General features: G+C 34.6%; 1 protein-coding gene across 2 annotated transcripts; it reads left to right on the top strand.

The window, feature by feature from the left end:
• Positions 1-9,227: 9,227 nt before the first annotated feature.
• LOC142520685 (putative 1-acyl-sn-glycerol-3-phosphate acyltransferase 4) lies at positions 9,228-15,447 on the top strand. 2 transcript variants are annotated; one of them, XM_075623777.1, is made up of 5 exons: positions 9,255-9,384; positions 9,474-9,527; positions 12,902-13,621; positions 13,826-13,956; positions 14,931-15,447. In XM_075623777.1, the coding sequence occupies exons 3-5, from the start codon at positions 13,050-13,052 to the stop codon at positions 15,365-15,367; spliced, it is 1,140 nt and encodes a 379-aa protein (XP_075479892.1). In that variant the 5' UTR covers positions 9,255-9,384; positions 9,474-9,527; positions 12,902-13,049; the 3' UTR covers positions 15,368-15,447. The 2 variants fall into 2 exon arrangements, with proteins under 2 accessions (XP_075479891.1, XP_075479892.1); XM_075623776.1 differs by lacking the exon at positions 9,474-9,527 and having other exon boundaries at positions 9,228-9,384.
• Positions 15,448-20,425: the final 4,978 nt, after the last annotated feature.

Genomic DNA, 20,425 nt, shown 5'->3' with positions numbered 1-20,425 from the left:
GATTAGGAGCTAAGGGCCCCACACAGTATGGTATCAGAGCATAGCTGGGAATGCTCGATTGAGTGTTGTGTACACTTGAATAGGCACAAATGAATTGTGCGCTTGTGTTTGATTTATTTGTATTACTTGCTCCTACTTGATTTGGTTTGAGTAAGTTATTGATGAGATTATTGATATGAGATGATGATGATGTGACATTGATATTGATTTGTTATATTCATCTTTTGATTTGTAGATGGATCCCACAAATGAAACTGCGAGTAGCAGTACTGAGAGAATAGTTGGGCAATTTGAAGGATTGTCTATGGGTGTAGTGATGGCTCGATTCCAGGATCTAAAACCACCGAGGTTCTTTGGCACTGAGAGTGCAGAAAGAGCAGAGGCCTGGTTGAAGGATATCGAGCATTTGTTTAATATCGTTGATTATTCCAAGGCTCGAAGACTGAAACTTGCTCTTTATCAGTTGAAGGACCGAGCTAAATCTTTGTGGGAAGCCGCTGAGATTGGACTGAAAGAGGCCGGGATTGAAGTCACTTGGGATGTCTTCAAGGCCCAGTTTTTGGAGCAGTACTCCCCTCCTTTCTATTATACTGCTCAAGAGAATTAATTTAATAATCTGCAGCAGGGAACGATGACTGTTGCAGAATATGCTTCAAAATTTTCTACTCTGTTGAAGTATGCACCTCACGTAGCTGGGAATGTGAGGGAAAAATATAACAGGTTTGTAAATGGATTACATCCTGCTTTATATACTTATGTTGTTTCTGGATTGCCTACCAGCTACGCAAAGGCAGTGGAACGAGCCAAGGCAGCCGAGGCTGGACTTAGGAGAGGAGGTCCACAGTATACTCCTCCACCTCCGGTGTCAGCTCAGCAGCCTACTTTGCGGCCGAGGGGTAAGAAGTTCAAGAAGACTGGCTCTGTTTCTTCGTCTTCTTCGAGTTCGAGTGGATCACAGCGAGGGAGTCCTGTGATTGCTCCCTACTGTAGTCATTGTGGAGGTAAACATACTATCGAGCAGTGTCAAGGTATGTTTGGTACTTGTTATCAGTGTGGGCAGGAAGGCCATTTCTCTCGAGTATGTCCGAACAGGGGTACAACTTCTGCTCAACCCCAGCCAGGATTTAGAGGTGGCCCTAGTACTATGATGAGACATGTTGTTCCTGTTCCATCTTTTCAGCAGTCGAGTGTCCCACGATATCGAGGACCGGGTGGTCAGAGTGCCCAAGTTCCTCCTCAAGTGAGAGTGTATGCCATGACTGAGGATCAGGCGAGAGAAGCTCCTGGAGGCGTGATTGCAGGTATTTGCACGCTTTGCGGTTATCCTGCACGTGTTTTATTTGATACATGAGCATCTCATTCATTCATATCTCATGCATTTGTTGCATCTCACGATATTGAATGTACCCCGTTGTATGATATTTTGTCGATAGCCACGCCAGCAGGGAAGATTATTTTGTCTGAACAAGTTGTGCATAATTGTGTATTGATATACGAGGATAATGTGGTATTTCTGAATTTGATTGTCCTCCCAATGCACGACTTTGATTGTATTGTTGGCATGGATATCTTGATGACGAATCGAGCTACTGTGGATTGCGGTCATGGAGTAGTTCGATTTCGACCGATTGATGGACCCAAGTGGAATTTTTATGGCAAGGGTTCCCAAGCCAAAATTCCATTGGTATCTTCCTTGGAAATGTCCCGATTGTTGATTAGCGGAGATGAGGGTTATCTTATCTACGCTATTGATATTTCGAAGAAGGAGTCTTCTTTATCTGAGATTCCTGTTGCGGAAGAATTCCCAGATGTATTTCCCGATGAGATTCCTGATTTTCCTCCTCATCGAGAAGTTGAGTTTAGTATTGATCTTATGCCAGGGACTGCTCCCATATCTAAAGCTCCCTATCGCATGGCACCTCTGGAATTGAAAGAACAATTACAGGATCTTCTCGATAAAGGATATATTCGACCGAGTGTATCACCTTGGGGAGCTCCAGTTTTATTTGTTCGAAAGAAAGATGGTACTATGCGAATGTGTATCGATTATAGACAATTGAATCAGGTTACTGTGAAAAACAAGTACCCACTTCCTCGTATTGATGATTTGTTTGATCAACTTCAGGGTACTTCTGTATACTCGAAGATTGATCTTCGTTTTGGGTATCATCAAGTACGAGTTCGAGACGAAGATGTGCCCAAAACTGCTTTTCGTACGAGGTATGGCCACTATGAATTCTTGGTTATGCCTTTTGGTCTCACGAATGTTCCTACTATTTTTATGGACTTAATGAATCGTGTCTTTCGAGATTATCTTGACCGATTCGTTATCGTCTTTATTGATGATATTCTTGTGTATTCGAAATCGAAAAAGGAGCATGCTGAACATTTGAGACTGGTGCTTCAAATTCTTCGTACTAGTCATTTGCATGCCAAATTGTCCAAATGTGAATTCTGGATGGACAAAGTGGTATTTCTGGGCCACGTCATTTCGAGACATGGCATATCTGTTGATCCTGCGAAGGTCGAAGCTGTATTGAATTGGCCGAGACCTACGAATGTTCCTGAGATCCGTAGCTTCATGGGTTTAGCGGGATATTATCGACGCTTTATTGAAGGATTTTCGAAGATAGCTAAACCTATTACTCAACTGACACAGAAGAATCAGCGATTCATTTGGTCAGATGAATGTGAAGCTAGTTTTCTTGAATTGAAGACGAGATTGACCACAACACCTGTGCTTACTATTCCCTCAGGTACCGGAGGATTTGTAGTGTGTACAGATGCATCGGGTAAAGGTTTGGGCTGTGTTCTGATGCAACATGGCAAAGTGGTTGCTTATGCGTCTCGTCAATTGAAATCTCATGAAACTCGTTATCCTGTTCATGATCTTGAATTGGCTGCCATTGTGTTTGCCTTGAAGATTTGGCGTCATTATTTGTACAGAGAAAAGTTCGTTATATATTCAGATCATAAGGGTCTGAAATATTTCTTTTCTCAATCTGATTTGAATATGAGGCAATGCAGATAGATGGATCTCCTGAAGGATTTTGATTGTGAGATTCAGTATCACCCTAGATCGGTGAATGTTACTGCGGATGCCCTGAGCCGTAAAGTTCATGACTCTGTTTTAGCTTCTATTTATGTCGCCAAAGTACACGAGGATATATGTACTTCTGGTTGGACTTTTCACTCGAATTGGAATTCTGTCACTGTCTCAGCATTACAAATTGAGCCGAACTTGATATCTAAAATACGAAAAGCCCAATGAAGCGATGCTCAGATCCAAAAGTCGAAAGAACTTGTATCTGCAGGACATCAGTCTGGATTCCAGATTTTTTCTTATGGTTCTTTACGACTTAATGGTCGGTTGGTAGTTCCTGATGATTCTGATTTGAAATCTGCCCTTCTTCGAGAAGCACATTGTAGCAAATACAGTATTCACCCTGGAGGTCGAAAGATGTATTTAACATTGAGACCTCAATTCCGGTGGAAACGTATGAAGAATGACATTGCTGAGTTTATTTTTAAATGCTTGGTCTATCAGCAAGTGAAAGCCGAGAGAATGAAACCGGGAGGATTGCTCCATAGTCTTAAAATTCCGAAATGGAATTGGGAACATATTGCTATGGATTTTGTGACTCATTTACCTCGTTCGCCCAAGGGCTGTGATGCTATTTGGGTTATTATTGATCGGCTTTCGAAATATGCACATTTCATTCCGTATGAACGGACTTATCCTTATAAGAGAATGGCCCGTTTATACATCGAGAATATTGTGAGATTGCACGGTGTGCCAGTCTCAATTGTATCTGATCGTGATCCCAGGTTTGCTTCTAAATTCTGGGGTAGTTTTCAGGAAGCGATGGGTACGCGTTTGGCTATGAGTACTGCTTATCATCCTCAAACTGATGGCCAGACCGAGCGTACGATTCAAATGTTAGAGGATATGTTGCGTGCTGTTGTGATGGATTTCAGAATGGGATGGCAAGATGCCTTACCATTGGTCGAATTTTTTTATAATAATAGCTTTCAGACGAGTATCGGTATGGCCGTTTGAAGCTCTATATGGGAGACGATGTAGATCACCGTTATTCTGGGATGAGATTGGTGAGAGACAATTGACTGGACCTGAAATGATAGAGGAAATGAATGATAAGGTTCAGTTAATTCGGTAGCGGATGAAAGCTGCTCAGGATCGTCAAACGAGTTATGCGAATAAACTAAAACGACCCTTGGAATTTCAGAAAAGTGACAGAGTATTTTTGAAAATATCTCCCTTTAGAGGCACTGTTCGATTTGGCATGCGAGGGAAATTACCTCCTCGTTATGTTGGTTCATACGAGATTCTGGATCGAGTTGGTGATCTTGCGTATCGATTGGCATTGCCACCAGCTCTATCTGCTATTCATGATGTGTTTCATGTTTCTATGCTGAGGAAATATGAACCAGATCCATCACATGTACTTGCACCTGATGAGGTTGAACTTGATCCTTCTCTTTCCTATGTCGAACAACCTGTTCGTATTATGGATCGAAAGGAAAAGATATTGCGAAATAAGTCGATTCCTCTAGTTCGAGTGCAATGGACACGACATGGTGTTGAAGAATCAACGTGGGAATTGGAAAGCAAAATGCGAGATTCTTATCCGCATTTATTTGATGCTAGTCCATCTGTTCCATTGTATTCGATGTATTCTGATCCTTTTACTGATTTTAGTTTTGATATATACTATAACTGGTGACATATTATATGTTTGCTAATGTTATGTATATAGAGATGTTTGAGATTTCGAGGACGAAATCTTTTAAGTTGGGGAGAAATGTGAGACCCCGAAAATAAAATAGCTTTGATGGCATTTTGGTAAATAAATTGAAAAATATTCAATTTATTTTGATGACATTTTCGTAAATACGTTGAAAAATAATGAATTAATTTTAAAGAATAAAATATGACATATCTTGGTCATAAGTCCAAATGATTTGAGATTTGGATATAACGTAGAAAACTCAAAGATATAGAAGTTTCATGTTTTGAGTTTTGAAAAATTGAATCGTTTGACTGGTCAAAAGTGATATATCGATGTTAAAATGATAAATAGTATATATTATATTATATTATTTTATTAATATAATATAATATAATATTAAAATTAAAAAAAATTAAAAATAAATATGAAACTTACGTTTCATTTTTCATAAAGTCAGAAAGAAGAAAGGGGAAAGAAAAAAAAAGAATAGAAGATTTTGAGATTTTTTTTTCGATCCTGCGACTTATCGATTTATCCAATCGACGAACCGACTTCAGTTTTGGGATCGTTGACACGAGGTCTTCGATTTGAGGTATAAATTTTATAGTTTTGGTGATGTTTGAAATCCGTCAATTTTTGGAATAAATCTGATAAATTGTGAAATCATACAGAAATTGAAGATTGTTGAGTAGTGTATGATTTTAACGGAGTAGAGAAGATTATAGTGATGTTATTTTGAATTATTCTCAATTTATTATAATTAGGGAATTTTAATCATATGGTTGAGATTGAATAATTATTTGTCAGTTATTATTATTAATTCTGATAAATATATGCGGTAGAATAACGGACAAGAAACTCGTATTCGAAGTTGGAATTGAATTATGTTATGATTTCGATTTGATATAAATTTTCAAAGTTTCAAAAGATATTTGAAAATTATATTGATGATTTTGAATGATGTTATAAATTGAAATAAATGTGTTATTGATGTAGATAGAATTTTATATTGATATCTTCATGCTACATCAACGGAAAACGAAGAAATGAGGTATGTTGCGACCGGATAACATACAACATGTATCTGTATTATATGATATATGTTGGATTGATTGGAATGAGAATACATGTCTATATGCCTTATTTGTTGAGTTGATGTGACATACATGACATTGAGATTTGATTATCGATGTATAAAATAAATGTTTTGTTAACACACATCGTTTGATGCATACATCGATACCTGACATGCACGTTGAGCTATGATCATTGGATACCCTGATATGATTTGATTGGATTCTGGGGTTTGTGAACACAATGTTATGTTTGGTATTACATGACCCTTAAAGCATAGACATTTGTGGCCCCGATGATTGGATATGAGATTTGGGATTTGATGGCGCTTTGTCGACGGTATCATACGAGTATCCCTTATTGAGGCCGGTGTGCCAGCTCGAGCATTGATTTGATAGCGATTCGATTGATTCTGACATGTGCTCAGTGGATGGGCATTTGACCTGATACCTTCACGACATACATGCATTGCATATCATATATCATTGTTTAGATATCTGTGGTATATATGATTGGTTGTTCCATACGGAGCTTTGCTCACCCCCAAGGGGGGCTGTTGTTGTCTTTGTGTGTGGACAATGGCAGGTACTCCAGGATATCAGGAGACCGGAGAGGGTACTTCTGGAGGGAGTCACAGCTTGGGTTGAGGTTTTATGTTTTTGTCTTGTTCCCAGTATATATGTATATGTATCTATATACCGGGGCATGTCCCGAGAATATGAGTTGTTTGTATATGATTGGTTTTGATTACGTGTGGGCATGTTTATGACGTGAGATGAAATACTATTTTTAGTATTTAAATTATAGAAAAAATATTTCGGGCTCATTGTAAAGAAATTTTAAACTCGTTTTCCGCTGTAATTAGTTAACCCTAATCAGATTGCATTGTAATAACGATTAGGAGCTAAGGGTCCCACAGATGACATACCACATGTCATCATCCTGAGCCGCTAAATGTGCGTGCATACGAATTTTTCAGTCATCATAGTCTTCTTTTGAAAACTTGAGAATCTTGTTAAATGATTCCATATAGATTGTTAATATTTAAGTTCAAGAAAACCCACTCTGATACCACTAACTATGATCGAGAAATAGTTTAAAGGGGGTGAATAAACTCCCTTATTCCTCTTTAGGAAGGATTCCACTATAAAACTTTGGCTTTAAAAACTGTTGCAACAGCCACTCCAATCAGGACTTATCACACTGCCTGTTTTGGAACTCTTAGTGATCACTTTACATTTTTGGATATTTAAGAACATTCGGTTCACCAGACAACTTAATAAATAAAATAACCAAAGGTTACTGATATGAAGAAACAGTATGTTTTGAGTAGCACGAAGTTGATCCTTCAAATGATCAATATATTTCTGATGAATGCATGCTTGGTGAGCGATGAAGTATGGAACTTTAAGTGCGCTCAAAAACTTCAAGTATGCAAGCTTAGTGATGTGACAATGTCATGTTCAAAAGCTTGTATGTTGTATGAAAACGTTAGCGAGCTCTATCTTGAATTTCGTCAACTCTCCATTTATATAAGCTTTCAATCCAACGGTCGACAAAGGATGTGTAACGTAAACCTGTAGCCTTGAACTGATGTGTCACTATCAGTTGCAAAATCATTTAATGTTCTCTTTGCTTGTGCAGCTTTGAATCCTGTTCCTTTGAAAAGTTGCTGCTGAGTATCCCTTTGTAGTAACTGTTAGCTCCATCAGAACTTATGAATATTTATGCAATCTTTTCTTTTTGGGATAGCGACATAAATGAAGATCTTTATCGGGACTGGAGCTAAACATCGTTGACTTTTAGCGGTGAAAAACCATTGAATGTCCTGAACCAGTCAGAGAATGTCCTTCATTTATTGTGCAATAAATGGCTCTTTCATGAAGCGGTTGAAGTCTTTGAACAGCCGGTTGGAAAACTTTTAATTGTTGAAACTTTTCTGCTGCAAGCGATTGAAATCCAAGCGGTTGAATTGTTCTTGTTATATAAGATAGATTGTGGTTGTTTCTTGAAACAGTTAGTTGTTGTTTTGATTTTGTCAATCACCAAAATTAAGGATAATAATAATTTATTAACACATATATAGTTCGATTTATTCCATGTATTGCAGTTTATGAAAATTTTAATAGTTGAGAGATTTATGATAAATTTCAGGATAAATGTGAAACAAGACATTTTAAATAAAATCGATAATAAACTTCACCTTCCTATATTACTAAGTGATTTTCTTCGACAATCCAATTACTTTAATATTCCTATATTCATCATGTGTTATTAATATTTCTCAATAATTGATTTTCCTAAGTTTAGATCTTGATTAAATTTGGGCTAGGATTCAACCTTAAATTTACGAGAAAAATCATAATAACTCTAAATTAATTCCAAAAATTCTTAAATATCCATAGTAGCTGTATTTTGTAAAGTGCTATAACTTTTGTATATAAAGTTTTTTCAAATCAACATTTTCCTCTCTATAATTAAGTTCAAAAACTTTATACATGATTAAAATCTAGAAGCATCAAAATTGAAGTTAATATCCCAAAACTTTGTAGAAATTGATTTTGTTTTCTCCAAAAAGTCATAGACATTCCGAGACTAGTCCGAAAGCTTTGAAATTTGAAATTATAGTCTAGAAAAAGTGAAGAAACCTTCGGACACGAAAATTCCGGTCATCGGGGCGGCGCGTTACGATGATTCCGACGCCACGCGCAATTGATATTTTTCGGACAGACTATATTCATCAATATCTACAACTTTTGTATACAAAGATTTCCGAGAAAAGCCACATAATTTGCACAGAATATGAATTTTTAAACTGGATGGCTAGCTTTTGTTGCAGGAAAATAAGCGCTTCCAATGACTTTCCGACCAATTTACTGTCATGCATGGATTCTACTCGACACCAGGGTCAATATCTCAGTTATAACTGAAACCTAACTAAAGGTTAAACAAGAATTTCAAGTGCATGAACATGCAATCTAAAAAGATTATTCCTAGATGTATACTTTCGTAGATGTTTTCGGTTTATGTTTTTTTAAGCAATCCCTTGCACCAACATGTTTTTGGGCGTGATAGGAAGTTTAATAAAATTTCTAGAATTTTTTGACAAAGTTTACTAATTTTCAATTATTTTTCTCATTTTTTGGCATTTTCTCTCCCATTTACTCTTTCTTTTTTACTGAATTTCCATGTACTAATTTTTATCCTTTTTTCCAATGGAAAGATGATATTTATAAGTAAAATTAAGTGAGGAAATAATGTCAAGTGTCTAATATAATTGACATCTCTCATTTATGATCTTTAGATGAAACAATATATATATATATATATATATAATTATTATTTAATAGTAATTATGTTATGAATGTAGTTGGTTGTTTACAAGATAACACAGTAGCGGATATCTATACACATCACATAGTCCAACTTCCCAAAACAATATTATAAATACAATGTTCCATTGGTCAAAATTTCATTGGTTTGTTTAAATAATCATTCGGAATTCAAACTCCGATCCATCCAAACTCGGCTCTCTCGCTTGGATTTGACGGAAAAATAGGTAAAATCTCCCTCTATTTTTTGACCGAATTTGTAGTTGATTTAGTTGGAGTTGTTTTTATTTTAAATTTTGAATTTTGATGGAATTAGATTGAATTCTCGTCTGCTTTGACTGTGTTAATGAAGTAGTAGTAGTAATATAAGGTACGAAATGTATTGATGTTTATTAAATTTCATTTGTTTTGGATTTGGATTTGGATTTGGATTTGTTGTTGTTTATTCCATATTTTGATAAGAAATTTTTTGAGATTTGTTGCCGACTGTGGGCATACCCGAGTTTAGTTTCTGGACTTGTGATGACTATGGTTGAGAAATGAGGAGTCTGTTAAAACTTTTTACCCTGTTATGCATCGAATTTTTGGATTGAGTGATTTTGGAATCTTGATTTGAGATCCATTTTAGTCGTGTGAGTGATTTTAACTAGGGATCAATTACGATTATGATGGATAATGCAGCGATATTGATATTGTTCAAAACCCAAATTTCGATTTTTTCCCTCGAATCAAATTATGCTATACAATCAATCTTGAATTTGAATCCATTTTATTTTGGATTTTGGTGCAATGGATTCCAAGTGTAGCCAATGCCTAAGGCCATTTGAACTGGAAGTTTCAAATCATTCCCAAAATCAATTGGTTCAATACAATAGAGAGAGTTCTGTTTGCAAAAAAAGAGAAGGATTCCTCTCTATCTGTGCTTTTTCTGCCACATGATCAAATCTGTTCAACTTCACGTTTCAGTCGAATACTGTTCAAAATGGTTAAATTTTCAAACACCCATGAAATGTCTTTGGTTAGATGTCAAGATAAAACTTGACTGCAGCAAATACGCTAAAGATTTTCGAGTGTTCTTTTCCTCTGTTTTCAAGAAAGAAGCTGTGTTCTAATATGAAGTGAACAGGTGGGAAAATTAGCAAAATCATAGATGTTTACAGAATTGTGTCTGCTACTTGATTATTTGGATGCTCTCTTTGTGGGTAAGATTCTATCTACTTGCAAAATAAGAGTAAAATGGAATTCGCTGTGATGCTTACATTTCTTAATATGGGTAATAAGTTTACTGTGGGAAATTTAAAGTATGTGTGATATGAAAAGGAGTACTTGCTTTCTAGTTTGGTACCGGAAATGTGGGTAGTCGCTGACATTCACTATTATGGTCTGTTGCAAATAGAAAAATTATATTTTTGGTTAGATAATTTCCATATTTTTTATTTTTTGATCATGTTATTCATCAATTCATAGTTTCAATTCAATAACACAAATTTTTTTATTTTCAATTTAGTCTTTTTTTGTCGAAATGTTGGCGTGACATTCTCTTTTGCAATTTTTTGTGACACATCATCGTTTCTCGTTCACACTCAGTACTATGATAAAAGGGCTAAAATCGAAAAAAATACAAATTATTAGATTAAAACCGTAAATTAGCGGATATCGGTTTTTGTAAAATGAGAACCCTTTCAAGCATGGTTCGCCGGAACGCCCGTCTCGGAACGGGAACGGCCATTGGCGTTCCAAAGTTCCACGGCAAATCGGTGAATGCTTTGTAGCGCCGTTCTTCAACGTTATAACGGTGAGGGAACGGTGGGGTGGAACGGAACGGTGGGTTTGAGAAAATATAAATTTTTTTGATAGATCATTTGATTTTTCAACATTAGGTAGACATGGAATTAGATATCATGGATTTGATTATGGGTCGTCTCAATATATTGGTGATAGATACAATGAATTTTCATCATCTATATGAGGTGGTGTTGGACGTCATGGTCCCGAGTATAGATCTTCAAATACAGTTGATAGTTCTACTGTGTATCGTAGATTCGGATATTATAATCGTCGTGACGAAACACTAGTACAAAATCAGTCATCCCATTCTAATGATCTTTCGTCATCTCAATCTAATCAATATCCTTATGGACAATCACGTCAATATCCAAATGTTCGAAATCAATTTAATCTACGACATACTGATGAAGAATATAACAATGATTTCGCTCCTCCGCGTCACTCTTCATGGTATTAGCTTTGGTATGTTATAATTTTTAGTGTGTATTTCTTATTGTGCTATTATTGTAAAATGGTTTTATATTGATATATTAATTTGTAATAACTTCATATATTTTATTTTTTAGTATGACATAACATTGGAATTGGAACGGTAGTTGCCGTTCTAAACACCGCAACCGTTCCGGCGAACCATGCTTTCAATGAAGTATAGAACTTTAAACCATTCCCTTCCAATGTTTGGTGAGATTGTAGTAATATGGAAGACTAATTTTAAATCTGGTGGTAGTACGTTCCATCAACCCCGTGAGAGCTTTGCGTCGCCATGTCCTGGTTCCGCTGCAGCCAGAATGTCGTGGTGGAGTTCTTGGTGGCATTAGTTTGATCAATGTTCCACTGGACAGCCTAATTTTCGAAGGCTTGGTTAAGAGTTAAGACTAATGACACCCAAACATTTGGAGTTTTGCAAATTTTCCCTTCAGAATTTTGAGTCGTTAAAGAAGTCTAATCTTCTTTAGGATCTAAAATTTAGAAGCAGCAGATCTACAATTTTGGGATATAGGCCACTCTTTTGCTGCATAATCTTGCATTGGATTTTCTTCTTCTTAAGCAGCAGTAGCTAGAGCTAAATAAGAAAAAAAAAATTATTTTGATATAAAAGTTGCTCGATCATATCAAATAGCCTTACCGAACTCCAGTTTGGTTGATGAAAACAGGTATATCCATGATTTTTTTATGACATTTTTTTTTATCATCCGGTCTAATCTCTCAAGAGTATCAAGTTGAGTTCTTATTGATAAATTTTCTCGATTGAATCAGAGCTTCTGATGATTTAGGGGCAATTTTCATTTTTTTATTTTCAATTTTCTATTTCATGGATCTAATTCTTCAAGGTAATTTTCTTGTAAATTTAATAGATTTGTGTGGGTAACTCTTACCAAATTTTTAGGTGAAAGACTATTAAGTTCATTTAAATCTTGTTGTGTTTGGCCGACAATATTGCTTTCCATCCAAAGACAAAATACACAGCTCGTCCACAACTTCCTTGTATCATCGTTTTCCTTCCCCGTTTCATAAAAGCCCGACCCCCACTCTCTCTTCAACTACTCCATGTCAAGCGTCTCACAGATGCACTCATTGCAATCTTCTTCTTTTTTCTTTTTTTGTTTTTGGATTTTTGTTTTTGTTTTGCATGCTTCTCCTCTTATACTTCTGACACGAGGTGAAACCCACGCGTAATAATTTAACATTTCTTGCCAGATATTTTACATTTTATGTGATTTTTAAAGTGGTTACATTTAACTATAATCTTTATGCGCTGTTCCAACATTAAATGCTGTGTTTGTTGAACTGTTGAATTTTCAGTGTTCATTGTTAAATGAACGGTCCCAGCAAGTTTGTCCGATTGCTCCTATTATAATCATATCATTAAATGTCAACCTGATTTTGATGTTATTAATATTATAATGATTATGATTCGGCCATTTATACTCTCTTTATTTTTGTCACTAATGGCAGGTACAAGCTCCACGATGTGTGAACTTCTGTTTGGGTTTTGACCAGTTCTTTGTTCTCCTAGAAACTTAAGGTGAAAAAATAGTCTGTAGGGTGCATCTTTTGTTTTTGCTGGTGTGGTGGCCGAAGGTTAAAGATTCACCCGACAACGATGGAAATTAGCAAGTCCCTCAATTCCGACAAAGGATTAAAGCATTTCCCATTGACCCCTTTTAGGATCTTTAGGGGTCTTCTATGTTTAGCAGTTTACATTTCAACTGCGTTTATGTTCTTAGTTTATTTCGTGCCCCCGGCCGCTGTATTCACACGGCTATTTAGTGTACATTACAGTAGGAAATTAGTAACCTTCCTCTTTGGTCTTTGGCTTGGCCTTTGGCCATTCTTATTTGAAAAGATAAACAAGGTTAAAGTAATCTTTTCGGGTGAGAAAGCTCCGTTAGAGAAGAATGTTTTGATTATAGCCAACCACAGAACTGAGGTAGACTGGATGTATCTGTGGGATCTAGCTCTGCGGAAAGGGTGCTTGGGCTACATAAGATATGTTCTCAAAAGCAGTTTGATGAAACTGCCAATCTTTGGCTGGGGATTTCACGTTTTTGAGTTCATTCCAGTGGAGAGAAAGTGGGAGGTTGATGAACAGGTGATGCGCCGAATGCTTTCTACATTTACCAATCGACAGGATCCACTCTGGCTTGCTGTCTTTCCTGAAGGAACCGATTTTACGTAAAACCTCATCAATCCTTCCGTCTTTCTAAATTTTCAAAGTATATTCATCACATTTATTCGAAGCCACCCCCTTTACTACAATCTTTTTGTGTTCTGCGAAAATGAATTGTTTGTCAATCTTCAGACACCATCTCTTTGTATATTTTCTTGAAAACTTTTGGATCCCGGCTATATAACATTCACCTTGCATTTTTGACACAGCGATGAGAAATGCAGAAAAAGTCAAAAGTTCGCTAAGGAGAACGGATTACCAATTCTGAAAAATGTGTTGCTACCAAAGACAAGAGGTCTGCACACTTGCTTGGAGATCTTGAGGGATTCTCTAGATGCAGGTACTGACTGCCCCCTTCTTTGTCATTGTAATTGGTAATTTAAAAAGCTTATTGTCGCAAGTGGTTAAGGCAGCCTAAATTTTTCTCAGACACTTACTAATTATCGCCAGCACGTGTTGGCTGTTGCAAACACGCAACAGCCATTAAAATCCCAACATATTCATTCGGACCTTGTGAATGTCTTCTATAAGCAGGTCAAACCTGAGGTGAAACAAAAAAAAATGTACTGAAAGTATTGATTTGTTCGAGTATTTCTAGTTAAGGTTTAGATAATGTGCTGATTTGATATTGTAGCAGTATAGGAGGTCCTCCATCTCACTACCGCCAATCAATGAGTTAAATATTGAAATAAACCCATGTCCGTGCGTAGCAGGCCAAGTAGGGATTCACATATTAAAACATAAATGTCTTACATCTCTATTAGTGCAAGTTTTCACATATCGTGGCCTTTTCAGTGTGGTTGCCTACACAAAGCATTGCAACAAATTTGATCTAATATTCTGGTGCAAGCTATTTCTTACTAGTTTGTCGAACTCTCACAAAGTGATGGTTGTTTCCCTAGTATCAAGACTTGCTGTTTACGAAAAGCAGTAACCAATTCAAATATTTTAAATCATATAACAACACACAACATTCTCTCTAACAATATTGGCACCAACTTGAAACTCACGGGAGTTAAAGTTTTGTCCTTAACTCAGATACCGATAGTGAAATATAGCTAAACAATTGCCCCTTGATAGAATATCGAAATGTGTCATTTAAATTCTTCTATGGTTTAAATTTTTTTTTGAGTTGCACGACGACTTTAATTTTCAATAAAACGACAATCATCAAGTCATACACCACCCCGGTTCCCTAATAACACACACGATTTCTCTAAAGAAGTGCGAAAAATTCAGTTGACCCGTAAACATGCTCTTTCCATGTTTGTTGCTTCATAAGATCATACATCATTGTACCACAAAATTTTGCAGTTTATGACATTACTATCGCGTATAAGAACAACTGTCCTACTTTCTTGGATAATGTGTTTGGTGTCGACCCTTCCGAAGTACACATACACCTCCGACGTATCCCTCAAGACGAAATACCCTCTTCGGAATCAGAGATCACTTCCTGGTTGATGGATGCGTTTCAACTCAAAGATCAACTGCTCACTGATTTCGTAGTTAATGGCCATTTTCCTAATCAAGGGACCGAAGATGAACTTTCAACACTCGGATGCATGGCCAATTGTGCAGTGGTACTCAGTGTTACCGGTATCTTCACTTACCTCACCTTTTATTCCCTCCTTTTGTTTAAAGTCTATGTAGGTTTGTCTTGCGTTTACCTTGCTTTCGCTACTTATTTCAATATCAGACCATCTCCTATTTTTTGTCTTGAAGAGAGGTCACAGAAGAAATCTTTGTAATGGAATTGGTCCATTCAAACAGAGTGCAATAGTTTTTTTCCCACTGTTTTTAACTTTTTTTTGGGTGATCCACTCTCTTCTCTTCTTATCTAAACTTGTATTAGGGACAAATATTTCATTGATTTGGTTACACTCTTGAAAGATCGCCTACATGTGTCGTATCGACGAGTTCAAATCGAAATACATTCATCACAAACAGAAGATAATATATGATGAGGTTGATGGTCGTATAGAGCTAGTTTGTAATTTAACGACAACCAAGTAATGTGAAAATTAAATATTCATCAATATATTTAAAGATTGGATTTGGATTTACTATTGAAATAAAAATTTGGCATTTGCCATAAATTGTAATTTTTTGTTATGTTTAATATCTATACTTCTATATACTATATTATAGTGCAAAAGATACCTATAATTACTATTTTAGGGTCATTGTGTAATTAATTTTAAAAATGATAAAAATCTATTTTAGTAAATATATAGTTCACCTAAAGCATATCTCAAGTATTGTAATATGGTAAAAGTATAGTGTAGATGATGATGGTATCTTTCCTACATATATATATATATACTAGGATGGTGCACGTGCGTTGCACGTGAAATGTAATTGTCGGTGATTTATTTGAAAGGAGTATACATAAATATGTGTATTTTCCGAGTTTGAGTAATATTAACTTTTTTCTTAATGATAATGAAATTTCATGTAATATATTAGGAACGTTGGATTATGAGCAATTATGTTTTTTTAAGCAACAAAAGTTGAAAGAGGCTCTTACAAATGGCTTGATTGATATGCTCAATATAATTTGCAAATGGCTTGATTGGTATCCTCCATATAATTTGCATACATATGTAATGCTCCAAAAGTTATTTTTCCTATTTTTCTTGTTTGATTTGAAATTTTCCTAGCAAATCCCTTGAATTTGACGTAGCTTGCGATCTTATCTTTTTTGTATAATCTCTCAATGGTTCATCGTCGTTGATCTCTATTTGCTTCTTATTTCCTTTGGTGGATTTGGCGAGTTTTATTGATGATGCATTTGTTCCCTTCTTGTCTTCTATGATGATAGATCGAGATTCTTGCTTACTTTTCTTCGTCAATTTCCGTTTGCTGATCTTCCTTTCTCTGTTCAAAGTGTCATCGATTTTGTCAACACCTTCAGCTTCTATAGAACATATAGGACCACGTTTGTCGATGAAGTGATTTAATTTAAACAAGACTTTGTAGTTTTCATTCAGCAATGCATCAACGAGATTTGTAATTGTGGTATCAGGGGCAAGCTGAAGGCAATAAGAAACAAAAATGTTTAGATTTATTGTGATGATAAGAATTATTACCTATATGAAATAAATTGTAATATTTTGTTTTTACTTGATTATGAATCTTTATGTAGTCTTCAAGAGGATATCCAATTAATGCCTCAACAACTTCTTCAAAGATTGTAATCCTAACAATATTTGTTCCATCATCCAACAAAAATGATAATCTATACCTGGAAGATTGAATTTGTAGTGTTCAATATCAATGTTAGATAAATAAATATATGGCAGATGTAAAAATTTGAATACATAGTATTACCCGGGAACTATCTGGACTTGTAATTTTAAGCAATTTAGACACGCAAGGCCACTTGACATTTTTGTACCCGCTTTGAGACAATGATCACAAGCTTCGTAGTATGGCAAAGAACCATTCTCAATCTCCTTGATAGTTCCTTGCAAATAGTAATATGCATTCTATATTTGAAAAAAAGTTCGATCATTAATGATAATTTGAAATTGTAATGTTTTTTGTTTTATTTAAGGATGATCATTAACACCGATTAATAAATATGAGTTCTCTACAACTGGAATAAGCAGACTAAATTCAATAAGACGTGTAGAAATAAATATTCAAACCTCTATTAAAGTTGCCTCCTTTTTAATCACTTCGTCAATTGTTACACACCTAGAGTCAACAAACATTTTCTTCATCCAAATAGTACATAGTTTTTCTCGCCTCTCTTCTGCGTCCAACCTGTTGATTAATATTTGTTTGAAAACAAGTAATAGATTTTTTTAGGAAAAAGAGATGGAGTAGTCTGAATATACGAGAAAATTAAATTCATAATTATTGGTGATAGACAAAAATGATGATTAATATCTTTTGACACATATATTAATGTTAATGCGGAGATTTAAACGCCAAATTTGAAACTGTTAAAATGAGAAGAAATTTATTTTTTTTGATGAGTTATCAGATCCATGATAGTTGATATAGAGAAGTTGTAATTTACCATGAGTTTGCAGCATCTGTCTGGGTGCATGGAGGGTTGAAAAAAACAGATGTAGTTTGCGTTGATTTCAACTGATATACTCCTGTTTGATATTAGATGGGAAAATTGATTGGGTTTGTTCATAACAAACAAATAAACAATTAACATAATGAATTTTACTGTTGTATTCTTGCATCCTCAGGTTGGTAAAAATGATTATTGGGTTCTTCGATTCCATATGCTTCATCATTTGTGCCTCATTCAAAGCAAGGTCGTCCCATAGATTAATATTAATGGATGTTAGCCTAGCATTGAAAACATACTTAGCTTGATCGCAAAAGGTTTTTACATACACAAATAATATAATTGTGCTTACGTCGTATCCAATAAAACAATGTCTCTTTTGTATACCATGATACCTTCTGGTTTTGTAAAAACAATCAGTTGCTTGACCTTTTTCAGCACACCTATTACATCTGTAGGCAAAAGGTGATTTTCACAAGGATAAATTATTTTAAAGCTATGAAAAGTAAGAATAATATACGTATAATTGCTTACGTTGATTTTCTTTATCGCTTAGTTGAGGTGTTATTTCAGTAAATCGCCTGAAAGCCAAGTGCAGTTGCTGTATTGCTAGTTTTTCTGGTAGCTCTGTAACGACGGTACCTCGTTGGAATAAGAGTTCAAAACTTGAGTGAACATTTTCGTAATTCGAGTTGATGACCTTAACAAACGCATTATAGATAATATAAGATTTATCTGTCTCCATTATTCCTTGAAATTGCTTTATAACATTCGAGAATATCAGCCCATGAATAAATGTCCCCTACAAAAATACCGTAGAGTGAAGTAAATAAATATTATGCAGATTACTGTTAGAGTATAATGAGATAATTCAGAATGAGACATAACGTAACACAATGAGGAAAAACCAATGTAAATCACAAGTGAAAATGTGAAATTGTAAAGCAACAGTAGCAAATCAAAGTATGAACCTCTTCATCGACGAGAATCATTTTTCGGATCACCTTTCCTTGTTTGGTTGTGATTTCGGATCCTTGTCGAAGAATAAGAACCTTAACAGCAATTGCACTGTTGTTTAGCTTGAGTTCTTTGAGTGACGTGTGTTTAAATTTTTCCATCTTATTGTTGTAATTTAGATAAGCAAATAATAATATGTAGGTGATATGTGAAACCACGTGCAGATGCTATGGAAAACTTTTGGTTTCTTGAAGTGTGGAATGTGTAATTTATAACTTAACTGAACCACTCCAAAAGTTGCCACTTTTCACATTCTCCGTAATTGATTGTGTGATTAAAAGCATTATGTGTATTTACTCTTTCTATTTAATGTACAATGTATGAATTATGTATATTCAGATAACATACGGGAAAAAAGACTCCATTGTATTGAATTATTTATATTGGTGTAAATGATAATTGAGAAGGTTTACAAATACATGTATGTTGAGAGTAGAGGAAAAGACTTACCAGGATATACATTTATATTTTTTCGCCAGTTTTTTATTTTATGTATTTGGTATTTTTAATCTAATATCGTATGAATATAACAATATTACATTCACATATGGAATTTTTTTTGAATATAAATATGATATTGTTCACTTAAATTTAATTGATAATATGTTTATATAAAATATAATATTTTATCTAAAAAAAATATAATAATGATGTTATGATTTACGAGATAATGATTATTCAAACGCTTGATTCTTGTAATGCTATTTTTTCCCCATGACAGATTTATGCACTTTATAACGAATGGGTCAAGTTATATCGTTATTCGTCAAAATGAATTAACCGATTCATCGTAGTATTCATGTATTGGTTTTGTTCTCTTTGCGATTAAATATAATATATATATATATATATATATATATATATATATATTTATATATTTATGTATGGTAGGTCAAATTAAAAATCTAACATGTGAAATTTGTTCGTCAAAGCTCATAAGTTTTTTCTGTATTTGGGTGAAATTGAAATGCATATCTCAAATATTTTATGGTTCAATGTTTGATTATTTTTATTTAGAAACTGTTTTTTTAGCCTTGATTTATTTTGGTAATTTGTATTTTTTTAAAAAAAAAAACAAGTGCACAGCCAAAAGGAAAGAGTTGAGTACTTAATTGTAAAATTTGATAATAACTTTGGAGAAAATATTGAATAATAGAAATTGTAGAATTTTGTAAGCACAAGTCATGTATATCTTGATTCAACCAACGCCGGAAAATCATTTTTGATGAATAAAACTGAAAGATTTGTCGTCATTTCGATCAGAAGTTTTATCTTTGATTGTTCACCTATGAATTTATTTGTTAATATTTTTTTATTGGGCGAATTATTTATTAAACAAATGTGTTTTAATAGCCATTTGATATTTGAATTCTTAATTATTTTGGAGAATTGAGTAAAAATAGTGTTTTTCAAAGACGTATGAATAAACATCAGCCAACGTTTGATTGATTATTTTCTAGTTTGTTTGAAAATATAAATAGATTATATATCACCGAATTCAATGTAATTATTCATAGTGAACAAACAAGATAACTGGGAAGTAAAATATATTAATAAACTATAATAAACATTAGGTGATAATGGAAAACTTAATTGTTTGAGGCGAAACAACCACATAAGAAAATAATGGAGTAAACAAAAACAAAAGGTGCTTTATTTTATTTTATTTTTATAAAGAAAAGGTTTGGAGAAAAGATTATACCATCGGAATTTACTGGAATCTGCAGTTTAACGACATCAAATAAAATTGATTTCAAGT

This window comes from Primulina tabacum, chromosome 12 (genome assembly GCF_025594145.1).
Source record: "Primulina tabacum isolate GXHZ01 chromosome 12, ASM2559414v2, whole genome shotgun sequence".
NCBI classification, from domain to species: Eukaryota; Viridiplantae; Streptophyta; class Magnoliopsida; order Lamiales; family Gesneriaceae; genus Primulina; species Primulina tabacum.
This window is presented reverse-complemented; position numbering and strand designations above follow the sequence as displayed.